The sequence below is a fragment of the Pristiophorus japonicus genome, chromosome 16 (assembly GCF_044704955.1).
Source record: "Pristiophorus japonicus isolate sPriJap1 chromosome 16, sPriJap1.hap1, whole genome shotgun sequence".
Classification (NCBI taxonomy): Eukaryota; Metazoa; Chordata; class Chondrichthyes; family Pristiophoridae; genus Pristiophorus; species Pristiophorus japonicus.
The window spans coordinates 51,740,966-51,766,214 of NC_091992.1; the positions used below are offsets into that span (position 1 = coordinate 51,740,966).

The 25,249-nt window shown below is 47.1% G+C and overlaps 1 protein-coding gene across 14 annotated transcripts in view; it reads left to right on the forward strand.

The window, feature by feature from the left end:
• The window catches only part of gtf2ird1 (GTF2I repeat domain containing 1), a 278,277-nt gene that overhangs the window by 105,498 nt on the left and 147,530 nt on the right, over positions 1–25,249 (forward strand). For 12 of the 14 annotated variants that reach the window (XM_070857306.1, XM_070857298.1, XM_070857299.1 and 9 more), the window contains 5 exons: positions 6,322–6,405; positions 11,302–11,485; positions 14,302–14,327; positions 19,684–19,728; positions 19,844–19,943. In XM_070857306.1, the coding sequence (XP_070713407.1) occupies positions 6,322–6,405; positions 11,302–11,485; positions 14,302–14,327; positions 19,684–19,728; positions 19,844–19,943 (439 nt within the window). The remainder of the gene's footprint in view (positions 1–6,321; positions 6,406–11,301; positions 11,486–14,301; positions 14,328–19,683; positions 19,729–19,843; positions 19,944–25,249) is intronic. The other 2 variants (XM_070857301.1, XM_070857310.1) reach the window with 1 other exon arrangement.

The following is a 25,249-nucleotide window of genomic DNA, read 5'->3' on the forward strand; positions in this document are numbered from 1 at the left end:
ATTAAGAAATAATTGACTTATTAGCAAAGGTTGAACAATTACACTACATATTAGAAGTTCAACTATTTTAGATGTGCACTCCAAAATAATGTTTTTTCCTGTGCCCCTTTTTGTTTGGGAGAGGTGGGTTTAGGGCACTAAAAACAGAAATTATACAAGTGCCCCCTGACTAAAAGGGGGGGAGGGGCACTAAAACCGGCAAATTAAACTTTAAACTTAAATGATCAAATTAAAATTTGGTTGTCGGGGGTGATGACGCACTCCAGTCCCTCCGGCACCTACCTCTCGCGGAAGGCCGTGAGCGTACCGGTGGACATCGCATGCTCCATCTCCAGGGACACCCTGGCCCGGATGTAAGCGCGGAAGAGAGGCAGGCAGTCGGGCTGAACGACCCCCTCGACCGCCCGCTGCCTGGACCGGCTGATGGCCCCCTTGGCCATGCCCAGGAGCAGTCCTACGAGGAGGCCCTCGGACCTACCCGCACCCCTCCGCACAGGGTGCCCAAAGAGCAGGAGTGTGGGACTGAAGTGCAACCAGAAATTAAATAGTGGAATAAGGGCTGCAACCTCGCACATTCCATAAAAACAGGGAACACGGACTCTTCCAGACCGCAGAAATTGCAGGCGGCCTGGCAGCCCGTGAACCGGCGTAAAAATTTATTGCACGGGACTGCTCCGTGCAACACCCTCCAGGCCAAGTCCCAATAAATAGAGGGAGGACTCCCGCGTAGAGTGCACTCCATCGGGGACCCCCGCCACCTCCAGATGGCAAGATGGTGCGCCATGATGTGTCCGGACGGCAGACGAGGATGGCAAGGTGGAGAGTGTGCAGGAGCAGCCCGTAGAGAAAACCCCTCCACGCAGATCTGAAAGGCACAGAGGGGATTTCCCCGAGGCGGCTCAAGTTGTGAGGCGCCGGCTCCCGAGGGAGGTTTCGGGGTTTGGCACTGATGAGGAATTCCGTCTCAACAGCTCTACAACTATTTTGTTATAATCAGAAAATCAAGTGCCCACTCATTAAAGGGGGAGGCACATTCTAAAAAACTTTTCAAGTGCTCCCTTGGGTTTATTTTGTTTCTTTTTGTTTTTTTTGAGAGCTCTAAAACACTAATTATACAAGTGCCCCCTGGCTAAAAGAGAGGGGGGGGGCACTAAAACCGGCACAATAAACAAATTAAACTTTAGACAAACATCAAATTAAATTTTGATTGCTGGGGGAGATGATGCACTCCAGTCCCTCGGGTGCCCACCTCTCGCGGAAGGCCGCGAGCGTACCGGTGGACATCGCGTGCTCCATCTCCAGGGACACTCTGGCTCGGATGTAAGCACGGAAGAGAGGCAGGCAGTCGGGCTGAACGACCCCCTCGACTGCCCATTGCCTGGACCGGCTGATGGCCCCCTTGGCCATGCCCAGGAGCAGTCCTACGAGGAAGCCCTCGGACCGCACAGGGTGCCCAAAGATCAGGAGTGTGGGACTGAAGTGCAACCAGAATTTGAGGAGCAGCCCCTTCAAATATTGGAATAGGGGCTGCAACCTCACACATTCAATAAAAACATGGAACATGGACTCCTCCAGACTGCAGAAATTGTAGACGGCCTGGGAGCCCGTGAACCGACTTAAAAACTTATTGCACGGGACTGCTCCGTGCAACACTCTCCAGGCCAAGTCCCCGATAAATAGTGGGAGGACTCCCGTGTGGAGTGCACTCCATCGGGGACCCCCGCCTCCTCCGGACGGCAAGATGGTGCACCATGGCGTGTCTGGACGGCAGACGAGGATGGCAAGGTTGAAAATGTGCACGAGCAGCCAGTACACGAAACCCCTCCGCGCAGAACTGAAAGACACGAGGGAATTTCCCCGAGGAGGCTCAAGTTGTGAGGCGCCGGCTCCCAAGGGAGGTTTTGGGGCTTGGTGCCGATGAGGAATTCCGTCTTAACAGCTCTACAACACTTTTGTTGTGAACAAAAATAAACAATTAAATCAAGTGTCCCCTGATTAAAGGGGGGGACACACCAAAACTTTCAAACAAGTGCCCTTTTTTTGTGTTTTTTTGTGTTTTTTTTGTTTTTTTTGTTTTTTTTGGGGGGGGTTTTTTTGGCACTAAAGCCACAAATTATGCAAGTTCCCCCGATAAAAGGGAAGGGGGACACTAAAACCGGCAATAAAACAAATTAAACTTTAAAACATATAAAATCAAATTAAAGTTTGGTTGCCGGGGGAGATGATGCACTCCAGTCCCTCCGGCGCCCACCTCTCACGAAAAGGCTGCGAGCGTACCGGTGGACACCGCGTGCACCATCTCTAAGGACACCCTGGCCCGGATGTAGGCGTGGAAGAGAGGCAGGCAGTCAGACTGAACGACCCCCTCAACCGCCCACTGCCTGGACCAGCTGATGACCCCCTTGGCCGTGCCCAGGAGCAGTTCTACGAGGTGGCCTTCGGACCTACCCGCTCCTCTCCACACAGATCAGGAGAGTGGGACTGAAGTGCAGCCAGAAATTGAGTAGCAGCCCCTTTAAATAATGAAACAGGGCTGCAACCTCGCACACTCCATAAAAACATGGAACACGGACTCTTCCAGGCCGCAGAAATTGCAGGCGGCCTGGGAGCCCGTGAACCGGCTTAAAAATTTGTTGCACGGGACTGCTCCGAGCAACACCCTCCAGGCCAAGTCCCCGATAAATAGTGGGAGGACTCCCGCGTACAGTGCACTCCATCGGGGACCCCCACCTCCTCCGGACAGCAAGATGGTACGCCATGGCGTGTCCGGACGGCAGACGAGGATGGCAAGATTGAGAGTGTGCAGGAGCAGCCCGTACAGGAAACCCCTCCGCGCAGAACTGAAAGGCACAGAGGGGATTTCCCCGAGGAGGCTCAAGTTGAGAGGCGCCGGTTCCCGAGGGAGATTTTGGGGCTTGGTGCTGATGAGGAATTCCGTCTTAACAGCTCTACAACTCTTTTGGAGTAAAATATAATTAACATTAAATCAAGTGCCCCCCCGATCTGGGGGACACTCCAGACACTTATACCTGCCCTCTTTTTTCTTTGTGGTTTTTTTAGTGTTTTTTTTTCCTTTTGTGATTTTTTTTTTTGGGCATTAAAATCATATAATTTACAAGTGCCCCCTATAAAAGGGGAGGGGGACACTAAAACCGGCAATTAAAACAAATTAAACTGTAAAATAAATAAAATCAAATTAAAATTTGGTTGCCGGGGGTTTTAATGCATTCCAGTCCCTCCGGCGCCCACCTCTCGCGGAAGGCCGCGAGCGTACCGGTGGACACCGCGTGCACCATCTCTAAGGACACCCTGGCCCGGATGTAGGCGTGGAAGAGAGGCAGGCAGTCAGGCTGAACGACCCCCTCGACCGCCTGCTGCCTGGACCGGCTGATGGCCCCCTTGGCCGTGCCCAAAAGCAGTCCTACGAGGAGGCCCTCGGACCTACCCGCTCCCCTCCGAACAGGGTGCCCAAAGATCAGGAGTGTGGGACTGAAGTGCAGCCAGAATTTCAGGAGCAGCCCCTTTAAATAATGAAACAGGGGCTGCAACCTCGCACACTCCATAAAAACATGGAACACGGACTCTTCCAGGCCGCAGAAATTGCAGGCGGCCTGGGAGCCCATGAACCGGCTTAAAAATTTGTTGCACAGGACTGCTCCGAGCAACACCCTCCAGGCCAAGTCCCCGATAAATAGTGGGAGGACTCCCGCATACAGTGCACTCCATCGGGGACCCCCGCCTCCTCCGGACGGCAAGATGGTACGCCATGGCGTGTCCGGACGGCAGACGAGGATGGCAAGGTTGAGAGTGTGCAGGAGCAGCCCGTACAGGAAACCCCTCCGCACAGAACTGAAAGGCACGGAGGGGATTTCCCCGAGGCGGATCAAGTTGAGAGGCGCCGGTTCCCGAGGGAGATTTTGGGGCTTGGTGCTGATAAGGAATTCCGTCTTAACAACTCTACAAACTCATGAGCATGTTCACAGGTGCATACATTACAGTGTTCTGATAGGGGCCAGCTTGTTGGAACAGAACAGACTGAGCCTTATACTGTTGTGCTACCCTCAGTCGTCGAGTACTTGGCTCTCACACTGGGCTACGCTCACAGATCCTCAACTTGAGTACTTTTCTTTTGAGGGTGTGAAGCTGACTGTATTTATTGATGTAATTGCTGCTCACAGGATTTTCAAAATAACATAATGAGGGAGAGATTTAAAATAGATTTTCCACACAATGTGGAGACATTCAAACACCCTGCACATTCACAATAACCCAGAAGCAAATAAAATCGAGCAATTTCAAATGAAACTTTCTCCCATTATCACATATCTGTCTCGCAAGTGGTATAAATGGAATGGGCAGTAAGAAGCTGCAAACTGTACAACTTATTGGCCTGCAGAGTAAGGGCGCACACACCTGCAGTCCCTGTGAGCTATTGTCAGTATGGTTCAGTGGTAGCACTCACCCCACTGCGTCAGATAGCTGTGGGTTCAAACCCTACTCCGGGACCAAGCGCATCATCTAAGCTGACACCCCCGTGCAACACTGAGTGAGTGCTGCACTGTCAGAGGTGCCACCTTTTGGATTAGAACGTAAACCAAAGTCCCATCTGCTCTGTCAGGTGGACGTAAAAGATTCCACAGCGCTATTTGAAGACGAGCAGGGGCGTTGTCCTGACGTCCTGGTCAGCATGGATACAGACATCACTAAAACAGATTATCTGGTCGTTATCTCATTGCTGTTTGAGGAACCTTGCTGTGTGCAAATTTTCTGCCTCGTTTCCTTATATTACAACAGTAACTACAAGTCAAATATAATTCATTGGCTGTAACGCTTTATGGTATATGCTGGGGTGTGAAAGGTGCTATATAAATGTAAATTCTTTCATCTTCTGTAGACGTCTCACCCTTGGAATAAATACTGTACTCAGTGGATTTCCTGTGAGTACAGTAATTTCCTGTTAGTGCAGTAGGTTGCATCAGGTGCATTGAAGGGCATTGCTCTACGTGTTACAGTACAGCAATGCTATTCGCTGTCTTTTTGTCCAGGGCCAGGATTCCAAACAGTGTCTGAGTTAACGTCTATTCTTAGGAATGCTGCCGCATGGGGTGATGGGATGCAGCTTTGTGCTGTCGATTCTGTACATTGTGATTTCCCTGTTTCAGTCCTGTCACCACGGGTAATTATCAAGTGGAGATCAGGCCGTGTCCACTGGAACTGGAGTAACAGAAAGCCTTCAGGGCCAGTCGTTCCATTGAAGCTTTTGCACCTACAGTTTTACTAAGAGCCTGCTCACTTGCAATGGACGCTGGGTGAGCCCTGTTGCATCATATCCCTGAGCTTCAGCTGGAGAGCATTGGCAGCAGAGCAATCCATGGTGGGTCCCAGCTCTCGGAACATCCCACAACCGGTGAATGTGGCCAGGGACATGTGGTGAAGGGACTCTGCCAAGCACCAAGCATCACAGGTGAAGTGGAGTGGGGCTGAGACATGTGTAGCCTCCCCCATCCCCTCCCGCTAGCCACATCCTGTGTTACTGCTGTACAGGAACAATGACACAGGGAGCATCTGCATATATTTGAACTCCGTACAGGTGGGCCCCGTTACATGGGTAAGGGAAGCCTAGGCATCCACAAACCGCTACTCACAGGGCTTAGAACATAAGAAATAGGAGCAGGAGTAGGCCATTCCGCCTCTCGAGCCTGCTCCGCCATTTAATAAGATCATGGCTGATCTGATCTTGGCCTCAACTCCATTTCCCCACCCGCTCCCTATAACCCTTGACTCCCTTATCATTCAAAAATCTCTATCTCCACCTTAAATATATTCAATGACCCAACCGCCACAGAGGTAGAGAATTCCATAGATTCACGACGCTCAGAGAAGAAATTCCTCCTCATCTCCATTTTAAATGGGCGACCCCATTATTCTGAAACTATGGCCCCTAGTTCTAGATTCCCCCACGAGGGGAAACATCCTCTCGGCATCTAGCCTGTCCAGCCCCCTCATAATCTTATACATTTCAATAAGATCCCCTCTCATTCTTCTAAACTCCAATGTGTATAGGCCCAACCGGCTCAACCTTTCTTCATAAGTCAACCCCTTCATCTCAGGAATCAACCTCGTGAACCTTCTCTGAACTGCCTCCAATGCAAGTATATCCTTCCTTAAATAAGGAGACCAAAACTGTACCTAGTACTCCAGGTGTGGTCTTACCAACAGTTATAGCAGAACTTCCCTACTTTAATACTCCATCCCCCTTGCAAAAAAGGCCAACATTCCAAGTGGGAGCGGATTTACAGTATTTCCAATCTTATTTTTCAGAAAAATGGAATTTGTATATAAAAGAAACAGAAGACATCAATATTCTGAGGGAGTGTGTGCAAATCCTCTTCAACAGTAGATACGGTGAGTCACTGCTTCAGGGAACTGCCTGAGCTAACAATGTACTCCAGAAAATGCCTATAACCCACGCTAACTGAAAGCGCTGCCAATGGGACTAAAAGCACAGTTATTGCAAGTAGGCATCGGGTTGTTGACCATCTTCTTAAAATGCCCAAGACGCTCAGTAATTCTGAGTCATTCTGTTCGTGGTCTGTCTGAGGACATTGATATAGTTTTGGGACTTTAGGGCTGTGATTTGAAACTGAATTTCCTATGTTGGCTGCCGGGATAGTTTGAGCTGAATCCTGATGGATCCCAAGTTCCAACATTGCGGTTTTCGCGTGCAGTCTTGTTTTTTTCAGACACAGCAGGTCATGTGATCTTGAGTTTACACAGCTGCTGGTAATTGTGTTAGGATTGTGTTGTCGCTGTAAATCAGACTCGATTAATCCCATTGAAGTGAATGGAAACACGAGATTAGAGTGAGAAAGTATACATTCTGGGAGGAACTCGGCAATTTGGACTGCATTTTCTACCCATACTTCCCAGAAGGGTCTAAATTATCATAGTCCACTCTATGCATATGATAAATGTCCTACTCTCTGTACATCATAAATATTCCAATCTGTGTACATAGTGCATATGTTTTTTGCTAAACTATCTGAAAACGATAAGGAGATAAGGGGTTATGGGGAGCGGGTGGGGAAATGGAGCTGAGTCCATGATCAGATCAGTCATGATCTTATTGAATGGCGGAGCAGGCTGAGGGGCCGTATGGCCTACTGCTGTTCCTATTTCTTATGTTCTTATGTAATATCACTCCGTGTGCCTCATAGAGCAATCCCATCTCACCTACACCAAGGACAGGGGGAAGATTGTCCCTGTTCATTGATGTAAGGTGATAGAATCAATGAAATGAGCACAACATATTTGTATATTTTGGCTTCCAAAAATAGAATTAAAAAGGTATTCAATCTAAATTATCATGGATTCCCACTTAATCAACCTGGCTGCAGAATCCCAGTAGGATTGCACACGATATGCTGGCCCTGGTGTTTGGTCAGGAGAGGCCCGGGGGTGGGGAGTTTGGTCAGGGAAGGCCCCGGGGGGGAGGGGGGGTTTGGTCAGGGGAGGCACGAGGGTGGGGGGAGGGTTTGGTCAGGGGTGGGTCCGGGGGGGTTTGGTCAGGGGAGGGTCCATGGGGGTTTGGTCAAGGGAGGGTCCGGGGGGGAGTTTGATCAGGGGAGGGTCTGGGGGGGCGGGGTTTGGTCAGGGGAGGGTCGGGGAGGCCGGGGAGTGTCGGGGAGGCCGGGGAGTGGGGGGCAGGGGTGGGGTTTGGTCAGGGGAGGCCCAGGGATTTGAATAGGGGAGGGTCCGGGAAGGGGGGGGTGGGTTTGGTCAGGGAAGAGTCCGGGAAGAGGGGGAGGGTGTGTTTGGTCAGGGGAGGCCCGAGGATTTGATCAGGGTAGGGTCCGGGGGTGGGGGGAGGGGGTTTGGTCAGGGGAGGCCCGGGGATTTGATCAGGGTAGGGTCCGGGGGTGGGGGGAGGGGTTTGGTCAGGGGAGGCCCGGGGATTTGATCAGGGTAGGGTCCGGGGGTGGGGGGAGGGGGTTTGGTCAGGGGAGGCCCGGGGATTTGATCAGGGTAGTGTCCGGGGGTGGGGGGAGGGGGTTTGGTCAGGGGAGGCCCGGGGATTTGATCAGGGTAGGGTCCGGGGGTGGGGGGAGGGGGTTTGGTCAGGGGAGGCCCGGGGATTTGATCAGGGTAGGGTCCGGGGGTGGGGGGAGGGGGTTTGGTCAGGGGAGGCCCGGGGATTTGATCAGGGTAGGGTCCGGGGGTGGGGGGAGGGGGTTTGGTCAGGGGAGGCCCGGGGATTTGATCAGGGTAGGGTCCGGGGGTGGGGGGAGGGGGTTTGGTCAGGGGAGGCCCGGGGATTTGATCAAGGGGTTTGCTTAGTGGAGGCCGGGAGATTTATTACAGGTTACGTCTGGTTCTGAGGGCTACGAGCATGTTGATGAATGGAAAAATCATCAGTCTGCACACAATCCCCAAACCAATGATATCATTTAATTCTGGCAGCTCGGAATTTTGTAACTAGCTGTACACATACCTTTCTTGGTTCCTATTCACTCTTTCAAGTAGCTAACGATGTGTTAGGTGAGGTGTCTGCTGAGCAGTAGTCTTCATCACAAAGTTTAGTAAATATAACAGTGTCCCTCATTCAAGGTACGGAATTAAAGAAGACCCTGCCAGTTCTGTCAGCCAAATGGGGAGTTTACTGGGTGTTAATTTCAGAGGTGATATATCTCGTGGATATAATTTTAATTGATCCTGCAATGGATGGAATAACAATCTATATCATTATAAGATTGTGCACAAAGAATGCCGATTGGTTGTTTATTTTTAATGGCTGTGACATTTGAGATAATCCACCAATACTTACACACTTACTGTAATGTATTTGCTTCATGGGTTCTTTGCTTAAGAAATCATAGCAACACATTGCTACTAAGATCTAGTTGGTTTATCAGCAAAAGGTTGAACAATCACACTACACATTATTAGTCTATGCCCCAGGCTCACAACCACCTGCTTAATCGTGGACTCCCCGAACCCAACTGGCTGGGGTTTTATGGAGCCTTGTGAACATCACGTGACTAGCTAAGCCACCCCTACTCAACAGCTCCACAACTATTTTGTTGCAAACAATAATCAAGTGCCCCCTGATTAAAGGGGGGGCACTAAAACCAACAAATTAAACAAATCACTCTTTTAACAGTAACCTTGGATCAAATTAAAATTTGGTTGCTGGGGTGATGATACACTCCAGTCCCGCTGGTGCCCACCTCTTGCGGAAGGCCGTGAGTGTACCGGTGGACACCGCGTGCTCCATCTCCAGGGACACCTCAACAACAGCTCCACAAACCTGTGAGCATACTCACCGTTGCATACATTTCACTTACCTTACTATTTCTCAAAAGATTCTTATTCACAAAATAAGGAAAAAGTCAAATCTGTGGGGAAAATTAAAATGAGACGGATTAGAGACCAGGCATAGGCCTCACTATAATTCAACATAAATCTCTACTTTGACCAATCATGTTTGGAGGGGCTGAAAGGGTGGATGATCTTGGGAGAGCTCTTTTGGGGGCTAAGGTACATTATTAGGGCAGGGTAAAGGGAGATGTACTCTACATTACACTGTGCTGTGCCTAACCAGGGAGCACTTGATCTCGTCTCCGAGTACAAAAAAGTTCCTTATCCCCAGCAGCGAGGCCCCTCAATTTCATGAATTCACATTGAAGAATAGTTTAAAATATGTGTCTGGTGTGCATCCCTCACACACCAGATGCTGCACTTCAAGGTTGTCGGCCTCAGTTAGAGTTGTAAAACAATTTACCAAATGAGTCATTGACCTGCAGCCTGCAGTGTTCCAAGCAGTTTACAATTGCCCTCTGATTGACCTCAGCAGTTTCTGAGCAGCTGCGACTATCTGGTGTTCAGTTGGAGCGGTGCCCTTAAAGGGACCTGTCAGATTTACACGCCAGAAGTGAGCAATGCCAGGGGAGATCCAATGCCAGGCTGATTCCGGAGATGAGGGGGTTACCTTATGATGATAGATTGAGTAGACTGGGTCTTTACTCGTTGGAGTTCAGAAGGATGAGGGGTGATCTTATAGAAACATTTAAAATAATGAAAGGGATAGACAAGATAGAGGCAGAGAGGTTGTTTCCACTGGTCGGGGAGACTAGAACTAGGGGGCACAGCCTCAAAATACGGGGGAGCCAATTTAAAACCGAGTTGAGAAGGAATTTCTTCTCCCAGAGGGTTGTGAATCTGTGGAATTCTCTGCCCAAGGAAGCAGTTGAGGCTAGCTCATTGAATGTATTCAAGTCACAGATAGATAGATTTTTAACCAATAAGGGAATTAAGGGTTATGGGGAGCGGGCGGGTAAGTGGAGCTGAGTCCACGGCTAGATCAGCCATGATTTTTTTGAATGGTGGAGCTGGCTCGAGGGGCTAGATGGCCTACTCCTGTTCCTAATTCTTATGTTCTTATGTTCTTAATGGCAACTTACAAACATTTCCCTCATGTACAACTTTCATTCTTGTTTAGTAGCTGTTACAATAACCCCCGCACCACCATGTTTATAGAGATTAGAAGCACTTATTAAGCTATATCTTTGGGGAGGTGTGAATAAGTGAAAAATATATTCAAAGCATCAGAGCTACAGTGAGGTCCATTTTGCAAAAGGTCAGTAAGTCCATTTGGTAAGGTTACAGAGCCTCCTCAGTGAACAGTGTGATCGAGCACGGACTAAATTCACCCACCGCATCAAATGAGGCTGGCATTCAAATCGTGCCATCCAGGCGACAGCCACTGTACCACAGTGCCTACTTTGCCCTTTTTAATTGTGTCTGTATATCTTTAGGATTTCTTCAACCAAAAAAAATGGTTCTCGACAAGAATAAATAGAGGTCTTTAAAATAACGAAAGATTTTGACAGAGTGGTTACAGAGAGAATGTTTCCATTTGTGAGGAAGAGCATAACTAGAGGCCATCAATATAAGATAGTCACCAAGAAATCTAATCGGGAATTCAGAAGAAACTTCTTTACCCAAAGAGTGGTGAGAATGTGGAACTCGCCACCACAGGGAGTGATTGAAGCGAATAGTATAGATGCATTTAACGGGAGGCTAGACAAGCATTGGAGGCAGAAGGGAATTGAAGGCAATGCTGATAGATTTAGATGAGCAAGAATGGATGGAGGCTTGGGTATAGCCAACGGCATGAACAGGTTGGGCCGAATGGCCTGTTTCTGTGCTGTAGATTCGATGTATGTAAGAATGCTCATACACTGCTCAGAAAGCCGGGAAATATTAGCATATTCTAACTGGTATGATCTGTGTTTTCTATAGCCGAGGCCTTAGGCTTGGATCATATGGTTCCTGTCCCATACAGGAAGATTGCTTGTGACCCAGAGGCAGTGGAAATAATCGGGATTCCAGAAGGAATTCCCTTCAAGCGACCTTGTACCTATGGCGTTCCCAAATTGAAAAGGATCTTGGAATCACGACATAAAGTCCGCTTTGTTATTAAAAGGTAAGCTGGGTCCAGAGGGTGTTTTTTTTATATTATATTCGTTCCTGGGATGTGGGTGTCGCTGGCAAGGTCAGCATTTATTGCCCATCCCTACTGACCCTTGAGACAACTGACTGGCAGTTAAGAGTCAGCCTCTGGAGTCAAATGTAGGCCAGCAGATTTCCTTCCCTAAAGGACATTAGTGAACCAGATGGGCTTTTAATGCCAATCCTGTAGTTTAATGGTCACCAGATATATTTAATTAACTGAATTTGAATTCCCCCGCTGCCATGGTGTGGGATTTGAACTCGTGTCTCTGGATCATTAGTCCAGACCTCTGGATTACTAGTCCAGTAATATGACCACTATACTACCGCTCTCATGTAGGGCCCTCTCTGGGATTTGCACTGCAGGAGCTTCCACCGGTGGTGGAAGGATCTTCACAATCCCAATCCTTCCAAAATTCTTCCTCTGAAATTCTGGTCTTAAAATAAAGGTTCCATTGGAATTTTGTTTTTTTTAACTCTTGAAGATAGTTTTTTTTTTGCTTCGATACCAATCCGTTGGTGCCAGCAGCCTGGTTGTACCTTGTTCAATGGCCATCCTTCATTGAATCATAGAATGATACCGCACAGAAGGAGAACACTTGGCCCATCATGTCTGCACCGGCTCTTTGGTAGAGTTATCCAATTAGTCCCACTCCCCTGTTCTTTCCCCATAGCCCTGTGAACCTTTCCCCTTCAAGAAGTGCAACAAATTACAAGAATACATGAATAAACTTGCAGAATGGGCCTATTATTGGCAAATGAATGTCAACATAGTGTTGAGGTATTACATTTTTGGTAAGAAAAATAAGCAGGTCACATATTACTTGGAAAATAAGAATGTAAACTGTGTGTGAGCCCACACAGTGAGTGTCAGCAGGCTGTTCAACTGCAAGAGGCATCATAGCCAAATCTAAACCAGCATTCTTGGGGCATTCTCCAGTAGGTGCCGCTGGATAGCAATCAGGAGCTGGAATCCTGGCTGATTCTGCCCGTCTGACGGGCACTGGTGCCAATTGTAATGCCCAGCAGATGCCCAGGCTCATTCATCAGAGGCTGTGGGGGTCATTTTAACCTGACTTGTTGGGCGGGATGCACACAGGATCGGGTGGCTTGTTGGTTTTACACCCCGCCCAACATTGCTCTTGGTTGGCTTCAGTGGGCGAGGTGTAAAACCAATGTTGCCCCCGATCGCACCCATTTCCCAATTGGGGGGGGTTAGCTTAAAGTTGGCCTCTGGGATTTAAAGCTGGGAGCTTCTGGCTTCATGACTCAGTTCCACACCGGTTGGCACCTTTACTTATGAGGCCATCAGGACAGCCCGTTATAATTGTGGAATTAGATCCCAGTCAGATTGCAGATTTGGCTTCACTTGCTTCTTTCGATGATTATCCTAAAATGTTGCGTAGACTCAATGACGTATTCCATTTTGTGCAGATCACAATAGCGGCTGATGGAATTGCTGCCTTTTCAAACTGTATTTTCCATTCCCTGCACACCAGACACCAATCCTGGGTCCCTGCTTCCAGGCCACGACCAATTCTGCTCTGTAAGTGGCCACAAGGAGGCGCTCGAGAGCAACCGAGGCAACTCACCACCCAAAGCTCCCTTCACCCTGTGGGGCAGCAGCGAGCCTCTGCTCGCTGCTGCCCCACAAAGGTACAACTAACACGAGGAATTCACACACGTGCGGAATTCCAGGCACCTACTTTTATCCCGCTGGTCTGCGGCTCTGTGTGTTGGACTGGAGACCAATCTGACCTGGAAGGACTGCTTTTCAATGTGCCGACTTAGTTTTTGCTTGCTGTCAATAGAGGGAGTTGTGGACGGGACAAATGTGTAGTATTTTTGTCAGTCTGGCTTAGGTTTGGTGGCTGCCCCTTTAAATCCAGTCACAGCTGTTTAAAAACCAACCACAGCTCAAATTTATGTACCAAATTTAACAACACAATGTGAGAAGATTCGCTGTTTAAATAACCCTTGACTGATTTATAATATCACACTTATGTCTAGTAAGCAATTACTGAGTTGCTTCCATGTGAAGAGTAAAGTGGTGCTTCATGCAGAGGATCAGAACCAGCCAGCAATTGGCCTTACCCAAGTGGGGAAGGGGTGGGGGTGAGGGGATCGGTTGGGGGGAGGGGGCGGGGGAAGGAGAGGAGGTGAGGTGATGGGGCTGGGGGGGGAGGGGGTGGGGGGAAGGTGATAGGATGGGGTGAGGGGATGGGTTGGGGGGAGGGGAGGGGGCGGGGGAAGGGGGGAGGTGAGGTGATGGGGGTGGGGGGGGATAGGATGGGGTGAGGGCATGCGTTGGGGGAGGGAATGGGGGGATTGGGTGTGGGGGGGGATTGGGTGTGTGGGGGGGGATGGGATGGGGGGGAGGGGATGGGGTGAGGGGAGGGGGTGGGGAGAGGGAATGGGGTGGGGGGGAGGGGATAGGGGGTGGGGGGAGGGGAAACTCATGAACTGAGTGTCACTAAAGAAAATGAAAGGCAGAAGTTTTGAATTGCCACTTCTTGCTGGTTTTCTAGGCTGCTGGGCCAAGCAGGTGTAATATGGTTTCTTGTGTGCCCTGCTTACATCCGACAGCGCTGCGGATGATAAGATCAGATACGTTGGCCCAGTTCTGACGCAGCCTCTGCTCTGTGCTCTAGGGTGTGCAGCCGGTTAGCTGGCCGCTGATCTTAGTGCGGTTTTAGTCACTGCAGCAGATGGTTTGTGCTGATAGAAATGTGTCTGTCTTTTATAAAAGCCAAATTTACTCTCTTTTTTTTTTGTCTCCATTTCCTGCAGGATGTTTGATGAACGAGTTCTGACAGGTAAGCTGGAGGTGGACGACATTGTCACCTGGTAAAGTCAGGCAGGGCTTGGCGGGCGCTCTATTTGCTGCTAAGATCCTGAGCTGTGCTGTTGAGATGGACATCATCAAAGCTGTCATCTCAACCTTCTTTCTGTGATCACTTTTGATGGATGGATTAGTGTCGAATTACCTGTGAATGAATTACAGGTGGATGTGTGTGCCGTTCTTGGATACCCTCCTTCAGTCAAGCAGTAGGGTGGCCCAGACTGTTCCCTCTCTCGGTGAATGATTGGCAAAGCAGCAGCCACGCTTGCTTTCTTGGAACTCCGAACTCTGAGGCCCAGACACGTTCTTGCCCGAGTGGCCTGCTTCAGATCTGCCCAAGCTAGTCGCACCACAAGGTTGGAGTGTCAAGCCGTGTGAACACACAGAAACATAGAAAATAGATGCAGGAGTAGGCCATTCGGCCCTTCGAGCCTGCACCACCATTCAATAAGATCATGGCTGATCATTCACCTCAGTACCCCTTTCCTGCTTTCTCTCTATACCCCTTGATCCCTTTAGCCATAAGGGCCATATCTAACTCCCTCTTGAATATATCCAATGAACTGGCATCAACAACTCTCTGCGGCAGGGAATTCCACAGGTTAACAACTCTCTGAGTGAAGAAGTTTCTCCTCATCTCAGTCCTAAATGGCCTAACCCTTATCCTAAGACCGTGTCCCCTGGTTCTGGACTTCCCCAACATCATGAACATTCTTCCCGCATCTAACTTGTCCAGTCCTGTTAGAATCTTATATGCTTCTATGAGATCCCCTCTCATCCTTCTAAACTCCAGTGTATAAAAACCCAGTTGCAGTCTCTCCTCATATGTCAGTCCAGCCATCCCAGGAATCAGTTTGGTGAACCGTCGCTACACTTCCTCAATAGCAAGAACGTCCTTCCTCAGATTAGGAGACCAAAACTGAACACAATATTCCAGGTGAGGCCTCACCAAGGCCTTGTACAACTGCAGTAAGATCTCCCTGCTCCTATACTCAAATCCCCTATCTATGAAGGCCAACATACCATTTACCTTCTTCATCGCCTGCTGTACCTGCATGCCAACTTTCAATGACTGATGAACCATGACTCCCAGGTCTCGTTGCACCTCTCCTTTTCCTAATCTGCCACCATTCAGATAATATTCTGCCTTCGTGTTTTTGCCCCCAAAGTTGATAACCTCACATTTATCCACATTATACTGCATCTGCCATGCATTTGCCCACTCACCTAACCTGTCCAAGTCACCCTGCAGCCTCTTACCGTCCTTCTCACAGCTCACATTGCCACCCAGTTTAGTGTCATCTGCAAACTTGGAGATATTACACTCAATTCCTTCATCTAAATCATTAATGTATATTGTAAAGAACTGGGGTCCCAGCACTGAGCCCTGCAGCACTCCACTAGTCACTGCCTTCCATTCTGAAAAGGACCCGTTTATCCCGACTCTCTGCTTCCTGTCTGCCAACCAGTTCTCTATCCACGTCAGTACATTACCCCCAATACCATGTGCTTTGATTTTGCACACCAATCTCTTGTGTGGGACCTTGTCAAAAGCCTTTTGAAAGTCCAAATACACCATATCCACTGGTTCTCCCTTGTCCACTCTACTAGTTACATCCTCAAAAAATTCCAGAAGATTTGTCAAGCATGATTTCCCTTTCATAAATCCATGCTGACTTGGACCGATCCTGTCACTGCTTTCCAAATGCGCTGCTATTTCATCCTTAATAATTGATTCCAACATTTTCCCCACTAGTGATGTCAGGCTAACTGGTCTATAATTACCCGTTTTCTCTCTCCCTCCCTTTTAAAAAGTAGTGTTACATTAGCTACCCTCTAGTCCATAGGAACTGATCCAGAGTCGATAGACTGTTGGAAAATGATCACCAATGCATCCACTATTGCTAGGGCCACTTCCTTAAGTACTCTGGGATGCAGACTATCAGGCCCTGGGGATTTATCAGCCTTCAATCCCATCAATTTCCCTAACACAATTTCCCGCCCTGATGAGAATATCCTTCAGTTCCTCCTTCTCACTAGATCCTCGGTCCCCTAGTACTTCCGGAAGGTTATTTGTGTCTTCCTTCGTGAAGACAGAACCAAAGTATTTGTTCAAATGGTTTGCCATTTCTTTGTTCCCCATTATAAATTCACCTGAATCTGACTGCAAGGGACCTATGTTTGTCTTCACTAATCTTTTTCTCTTCACATATCTATCGAAGCTTTTGCAGTCAGTTTTTATGTTCCCGGCAAGCTTCCTCTCGTACTCTATTGTCCCCCTCTTAATTAAACCCTTTGTCCTCCTCTGCTGAATTCTAAATTTCTCCCAGTACTCAGGTTTGGTGCTTTTTCTGGCCAATTTATATGCCTCTTCCTTGGATTTAACACTATCCTTAATTTCCCTTGTTAGCCATGGTTGAGCCACCATCCCCGTTTTATTTTTACTCCAGACAGGGATGTACAATTGTTGCAGTTCATCCATGTGACCTTTAAATGTTTGCCATTGCCTATCCACCGTCAATCCTTTAAATATCATTCGCCAGTCTATTCTAGCCATTTCACGTCTCATACCATCGAAGTTACCTTTCCTTAAGTTCAGGACCCTAGTTTCTGAATTAACTGTGTCACTCTCCATCTTAATAAAAAATTGTACCATATTATGGTCACTCTTCCCCAAGGGGCCTTGCACAACAAGATTGCTAATTAGTCCTTTCTCATTACACTTGAATCAGTGACCTCCAGACTGCGAGACCAGCATCTCGCCATGTACTACTCATTGCTCCCCATTAGGCTCCCCCCAAAAAAATCACCTCTCTGGCTTCAAACAGTTGTGTAGCATTAGTCTAGTAAAGGGAGCACCTCATCGTGAATCTGTCCAGAAAATGAAGGACTTGCGGTGCTAGTCAGCTATGTAGCAAAGAAAGACCTACCCCCTCCCCCACCCCTCACCCTCACCTGCTCAGTGGTCCTATTGATTCCAGGAGAATGAACGCACACAGCACGGTGTTTACATTCACTCCAGAAGTCTGCAGGCAGCAGCCACCCACAATAAGACAGGTGCTCTTATTGTTCCCTCGGGGGTGGGGGTGACCGGGGGGTGGAGGGAAGCGGTGAATAGCCCAGTGAATAAACAGACTCTTTGCACGGTTTATAACATTCTTTAGTCTTGTTAAATCTACCATGCCACTGTTTTTAGGTTCTGTAATTTAACCATTCACTGCGAAAGAGGTTTTCAACTATGTGCTTACCTCAAAACATAATCAGGCCCGAGGCATTTTATGCCATGCTAATGGTTTTGAGAGCCACGATTGGCGGGGATTCCCATTTTTGCCAACGGCACAACCTTCCAAATGGGCACGCGAATGTGAAGCAAATTTAATGTTGCTGCCAAATTGATAAACACGTTTAAATGAAAGAAGGTACACCCCCTGGATTGCATCCATGCATAAAATAGGTTAGGGAAGAGGTAGCAGAGGCACTATTAAATATTTAGAAAGATTCATTACAAGAGGACTGGTGGACAGCTAATGTTGTTCCAATATTTAAAAAGGGAGCCAGACCACGTCCAGGGAACTACAGACCAGTTAGCATAATGTTGGCGGTAGAAAAGATAATGGAATCTTTACTCAAAGATTTAATAGAAAAACGTCTAGAAATTGAAAATATAATAGAGAATAGTTAACACAGATTTCAAAAGGGAAGATCATGCTTGGCCAACCTTATAGAATTCTTTTAAGAAGTAACAGGAAGAGTAGATGAGGGTATTGTAGTAGATCTAATATATTTGGATTTTCAAAAGGCTTTTAATAAGGTGCCGCATAGTAGACTCATGACTAAGGTCAGAGCATGTGGAGTTGGGGGACAAGTAGCAGAATGGATAGCAACCTTGTTACAAAACAGAAAAGAGGGAGTAGGGGTTAAAGGCATGTGCACAGACTGGCAGAAAGTGTGCAGTAGTATTCCAAGGGATCGGTGCTGGGGACCACTGGTGTTCACCATTTGCATAAACGATTTGGGCTTGGGAATCGGAAGTACAATTTCAAAATTTGTGGATGGCATCAAATTGGGGGTATACTTAATACTGAGGAAGACTGCAACAACATACAAGAAAATGGTAATAAACTTGCAGAATGGGCATGTAGTTGGCAAATGAATTTCAAGTGTGAGGTACATTTTGGTACGAGGAAGACCACATACTCGTTCGAAGTAGAAGTGTAAGTTGGGTAGAAGAGCAAATGGATCGATTCGCAAATCATGAAAGGTAGCAACACAGGTTATCAAGGCCATAAAAATGCAAATCAAGCACTGGGGTTCATTCCTAGAGGGATAGAATTGAAAAACAGAGAAGTTATTTTAAACCTGTCATCATCATCATAAGCAGTCCCTTGAAATCGAGGAAGACTTGCTTCCACTCTAAAAGTGAGTTCTTAGGTAACTGAACAGTCCAATGCAGGAATTATAGTCTCTGTCACAGGTGAGACAGTCAGTCGGTGAAGGAAAGAGTGGGTGGACTGGTTTGCCGCATGCTCCTTCCGCTGCCTGCGCTTGGTTTCTGCATGCTCTCGACGACGAGACTCAAGGTGCTCAGCACCCTCCCGGATACACTTCCTCCACTTAGGGCGGTCTTTGGCCAGGGACTCCCAGGTGTCGGTGGGAATGTTGCATTTCATCAAGGAGGCTTTGAGGGTGTCCTTGAACCGTTTCCTCTGCCCACCTTGGGCTCGCCTGCCGTATTGAACCTGTATTGAACCTGTATTGAACCTTGATCAGGCTGTGCAGGATAGTGGAATTACTCCACATATGTATGTGTATACTTAAATATGTACATTAAGCATCCTGTTTGGATTTTGGTTTCCTGTTTCCAGCTTTCCCCCGTCCTCTCCTACAGTGCTGAATCCTGGGTGGTGACCCAGTAGCTACTGTAAACAGGAAGGTCACTTGACGGTCGAAGGCATGGCAGCTGAGTTAGATCCCATCCTTGCTCGATGTTCACACACAACACTGGTTAAGGTGCAAGATTGGGAACCCTGGCCTTTTCCCCCTTCCCAGAACTCAGGGCACCAAGGTCAATACTTTCCCCAGGAGCACCATCCCAGCTGAAATCAGATCATTCAGGATTGGCAATCAGGATCTCTATTCATTTAATATTAGTTCATTGAAAGTGCATCATTTCGCAATTTGTTTCAAATTAAAAATGTTGAATCTTTTAAACCCGTCCCCCTCTCCTCCCCCACCCATTTTAGTGCTGTGTACATGTGTTGTTACCTTGTTTAATGACCCAATTACAATCAGTATTTTTTAATTATTTTACTTTTTTGCAACCTCTGCAGAGGGACCTTGTTATGATCGGTCCTTCGAGCCACAGCAGGCCATTGGTGAGAAAATATTCTCCTATTGACATCACTCAATTCTTTTGTGTAATTGTAAGCCTCAATATCAAGCTGTTCTCACAAAGGCCGCTTAAAAAAATGAACCTTCTGTTTGTTATAGGAAACAAGCAAGGTTCCAAGCAAGATGGCCACTCCCCTTTGGATGAAGAGGCCCACAGAACAATGACGGTAGACATGGCCCCCAACAACCACATCTGCCGGTAGGAAATGGATAACTTTATCAGCCTTTAATGTGACCAGTAATTAAAAAGAAAGTGCTTGCATTTCTGTAGCGCCTTTCACAACCTCCGGTCCCAAAGCACTTCACAGCCAAAGAAGTACTTTTTGAAGTGTAGACACTTTTGCAATGTAGGAAACGCAGCAAGCATTTTGTATACACCAAGATTCTACAAACAACAATGAGATAATGTGTTTTTAGTGATGTTGGTTGAGGGACTGGACAGTATTCCTAGAACTGCACGTTTGTCGAATATTGCCTTAGGATTTTTTACGACCACCTGAGAGTTTAACACCTCAACCAAAAGACAGCACCTCCGACAGTGCAGCACTCTCTCAATACTGCACTGGAGCGTCAGCCTAGATTTACGTGCTCAAGTTCCTGGAGTGGGACTTGGAACTCACAACCTTCTGCCTCAGAGATGAGAGTGCTACCCACTGAGCCACAACTGACACTGTTTAGCATGTCCCAGATTACAGTGCAGTTTAGCATGTCCCAGGTTATAGTGCAGTTTAGCAAGGTCCCAAGTTACAGTGCAGTTTAGCATGTCCCAGGTTACAGTGCAGTTTTGCAAGGTCCCAGGTTACTAAGGTTCCAGATTACAGTGCAGTTTAGCATGTCCCAGATTACAGTGCAGTTTAGCAAGGTCCCAGGTTACAGTGCAGTTTAGCATGTCCCAGGTTATAGTGCAGTTTAGCATGTCCCAGGTTACAGTGCAGTTTAGTAAGGTCCCAGGTTACTGTGCAGTTTAGCAAGGTCCCAGGTTACAGTGCAGTTTAGTAAGGTCCCAGGTTACTGTGCAGTTTAGTAAGGTCCCAGGTTACTGTGCAGTTTAGCAAGGTCCCAGGTTACAGTGCAGTTTAGTAAGGTCCATGGTTACAGTGCAGTTTAGTAAGATTAGATTCACAGTCATATTTAAAGTATCACAAGTAGGTCTCCGTATGCAGGCTATCCGTCTGTGACATGAACATAAAATGCACAACTGCGTCCTTCGCAGTACATGGTGTATCGTGGCATTGGTAGTTCTAATTTTCTCTGGGATACACGGACTTCACCTCTGGAGACACTTGTGGTGACTCATCGCCCCGGTCATTGTTTCTTTCTTTGGTCATCTTCTCTTCCTAATTTAACTAATCTTGCATGGTCATTATTTCTTTATGTTTATGCTGCCCTTTCCTTTTTAGGCTCAGCATTTAACTACCTTTATAGCTTTACATCTGTTCAGTTATGCACTTAACCTTTCAACTTCCACTCTTAACTCTGGAGATCTGTATTCAATGCTTTTTACAACTTCCTTTAACCTTCTAACCTGCCCAGAAACCTTCTGATTTTGGCGGGACAAAGCATGGCTTTAACTACCTCAGTAACAATGAAGTGCCATTTAAGGAGACACACCATTGATGAACCATGAATGCACTCACATTTTCCAAGTTGCCGCTCACCTGGAATGCACATGTAAGAAGCTGTAATAGTTCGATTTAATTAGTTTGACAAGGAACAGGGTTCCATTTCTACTTCCTACATTTGACCGCATATATCATAATATCAATAGTTGATCAAGGTTTTTCTTAGCACATTAACCAGTTTACTGGTCTGCTTCTTGGGCGTGTCCATTTCATTCTAGCTAAAGCTTTGAATTAGGAACATGTGCTTAACAGTTATTTTGCCAAAGGATTTCCCAGCATTTGGTTTATCAAGGTTCAAGTTGACAAGATTTCTGGTTTCCCCAGAATGCCTGTAATATGCCATGTGTTCCTACAGTTATTTTTAGTACAGCAAGAATGAAGGGTCTGCATTGCATTATTTATTCATTCATTCTCAGGATGTGGGCCTTGCTGGCAAGGCTACAATCTGTTGTCCATCTCGGGTTACCCTGAGAAGCTGTGGTGGGCCTTCAGTTTGATGGGTGACTTTAATATGCACATAGATTGGGCTAACCAAACTGGAAGCAATACGGTGGAGGAGGATTTCCTGGAGTGCATAAGGGATGGTTTTCTAGACCAATATGTCGAGGAACCAACTAGGGGGGAGGCCATCTTAGACTGGGTGTTGTGTAATGAGAGAGGATTAATTAGCAATCTCGTTGTGCGAGGCCCCTTGGGGAAGAGTGACCATAATATGGTGGAATTCTGCATTAGGATGGAGAATGAAACAGTTAATTCAGAGACCATGGTCCAGAACTTAAAGAAGGCTAACTTTGAAGGTATGAGGCGTGAATTAGCTAGGATAGATTGGCGAATGATACTTAAGGGGTTGACTGTGGATGGGCAATGGCAGACATTTAGAGACCGCATGGATGAACTACAACAATTGTACATTCCTGTCTGGCGTAAAAATAAAAAAGGGAAGGTGGCTCAACTGTGGCTATCAAGGGAAATCAGGGATAGTATTAAAGCCAAGGAAGTGGCATACAAATTGGCCAGAAATAGCAGCGAACCCGGGGACTGGGAGAAATTTAGAACTCAGTAGAGGAGGACAAAGGGTTTGATTAGGGCAGGGAAAATGGAGTACGAGAAGAAGCTTGCAGGGAACATTAAGACGGATTGCAAAAGTTTCTATAGATATGTAAAGAGAAAAAGGTTAGTAAAGACAAACGTAGGTCCCCTGCAGTCAGAATTAGGGGAAGTCATAACGGGGAACAAAGAAATGGCGGACCAATTGAACAAGTACTTTGGTTCGGTATTCACTAAGGAGGACACAAACAACCTTCCGGATATAAAAGGGGTCGGAGGGTCTAGTAAGGAGGAGGAACTGAGGGAAATCCTTATTAATCGGGAAATTGTGTTGGGGAAATTGATGGGATTGAAGGCCGATAAATCCCCAGGGCCTGATGGACTGCATCCCAGAGTACTTAAGGAGGTGGCCTTGGAAATAGTGGATGCATTGACAGTCATTTTCCAACATTCCATTGACTCTGGATCAGTTCCTATGGAGTGGAGGGTAGCCAATGTAACCCCACTTTTTAAAAAAGGAGGGAGAGAGATAACAGGGAATTATAGACCGGTCAGCCTGACATCGGTAGTGGGTAAAATGATGGAATCAATTATTAAGGATGTCAAAGCAGTGCATTTGGAAAGAGGTGACATGATGGGTCCAAGTCAGCATGGATTTGTGAAAGGGAAATCATGCTTGACAAATCTTCTGGAATTTTTTGAGGAATTTTCCAGTAGAGTGGACAAGGGAGAACCAGTTGATGTGGTATATTTGGAATTTCAGAAGGCTTTCGACAAGGTCCCACACAAGAGATTAATGTGCAATGTTAAAGCACATGGAATTGGGGGTAGCGTGCTGACATGGATTGAGAACTGGTTGTCAGACAGGAAGCAAAGAGTAGGAGTAAATGGGGACTTTTCAGAATGGCAGGCAGTGACTAGTGGGGTACCGCAAGGTTCTGTGCTGGGGCCCCAGCTGTTTACACTGTACATTAATGATTTAGACGAGGGGATTAAATGTAGTATCTCCAAATTTGCGGATGACACTAAGTTGGGTGGCAGTGTGAGCTGTGAGGAGGATGCTATGAGGCTGCAGAGCGACTTGGATAGGTTAGGTGAGTGGGCAAATGCATGGCAGATGAAATATAATGTGGATAAATGTGAGGTTATCCATTTTGGTGGTAAAAACAGAGAGACAGACTATTATCTGAATGGTGACAGATTAGGAAAAGGGGAGCTGCAACGAGACCTGGGTGTCATGGTACATCAGTCATTGAAGGTTGGCATGCAGGTACAGCAGGCGGTTAAGAAAGCAAATGGCATGTTGGCCTTCATAGCGAGGGGATTTGAGTACAGGGGCAGGGAGGTGTTGCTACAGTTGTACAGGGCCTTGGTGAAGCCACACCTGGAGTATTGTGTACAGTTTTGGTCTCCTAACCTGAGGAAGGACATTCTTGCTATTGAGGGAGTGCAGCGAAGGTTCACCAGACTGATTCCTGGGATGGCGGGACTGACCTATCAAGAAAGACTGGATCAACTGGGCTTGTATTCACTGGAGTTTAGAAGAATGAGAGGGGACCTCATAGAAACCTTTAAAATTCTGACGGGGTTAGACAGGTTAGATGCAGGAAGAATGTTCCCAATGTTGGGGAAGTCCAGAACCAGGGGTCACAGTCTAAGGATAAGGGGCAAGCCATTTAGGACCGAGATGAGGAGGAACTTCTTCACCCAGAGAGTGGTGAACCTGTGGAATTCTCTACCACAGAAAGTTGTTGAGGCCAATTCACTAAATATATTCAAAAAGGAGTTAGATGAAGTCCTTACTACTCGGGGGATCAAGGGGTATGGCGAGAAAGCAGGAAGGGGATACTGAAGTTGCATGTTCAGCCATGAACTCATTGAATGGCGGTGCAGGCTCGAAGGGCCGAATGGCCTACTCCTGCACCTATTTTCTATGTTTCTATGTTTCTATACAATTGGGCGCTGGAACACTTCAGAGGGCAGTTAAGAGACAACCACATCAGTGTCACATGTAAGCCAGATTGGGCAAGGACGGCAGGTTTCCTTCCCTGAAAGACAAAACCGAACCAGTTGGGTTTTTACGACAATCCGACAGCTACATCCTCATTTTTTCTGATGCCAGCTTTTTTACTTCCAGATTTGTTTTTAAACTGAATTCAGATTCTCGTGGTGGGATTCAACCTCGAGCACTTTACCAATCTTCCTACGTGAGCCGGACAGTAACTGTTAGCAGCCTCTTCAGTGCAGGGTATCAGAGAGGAGCTCAATTCTGTCCTTGCTGTACATCCACATACATCAGTAGGGATTAAGGAGTAGGAGCCCTGGCTGATTGTCCCTCTTCCCACATTACAACAGTGACTACACTCCAGAAATACTCCATTGGCTGTAAAGTGCTTTGAGACATCCGGTGGTCATGAAAGGCACTATATAAATGCAAGTCTTTCTTTTCCAACCCAGGCTCCTGAGGCCAGCTGGAATGCCCCATCTATTCCTTAGCTGAGCGAATAGACCAGTAATCTCACTTGTAAATTATGGTTTTGTGTGGCTCAATGCAGCACTGCGCAAAACCTTTATCCAATAGCATCTATCCATTCATATTAGCATGAAAAGAATCATAGGGACAAATGGTTAGTGTCTCTGTAATACTTGTTTGGGAATCTTTGGATTCCTGCCTGTTGCTATGCCCAATGATGTCTGTCCCACAATGCAAGATTTTTCCCGTCAAATTTCCAAGCTGTAAGACTGCAAAAAGCATTTCAAATCCACTGGTAATGTTTACATTCTAAATATTTCTGAAGCGATACTTCATCGAAACTAAACGATAGTAAACACAGAA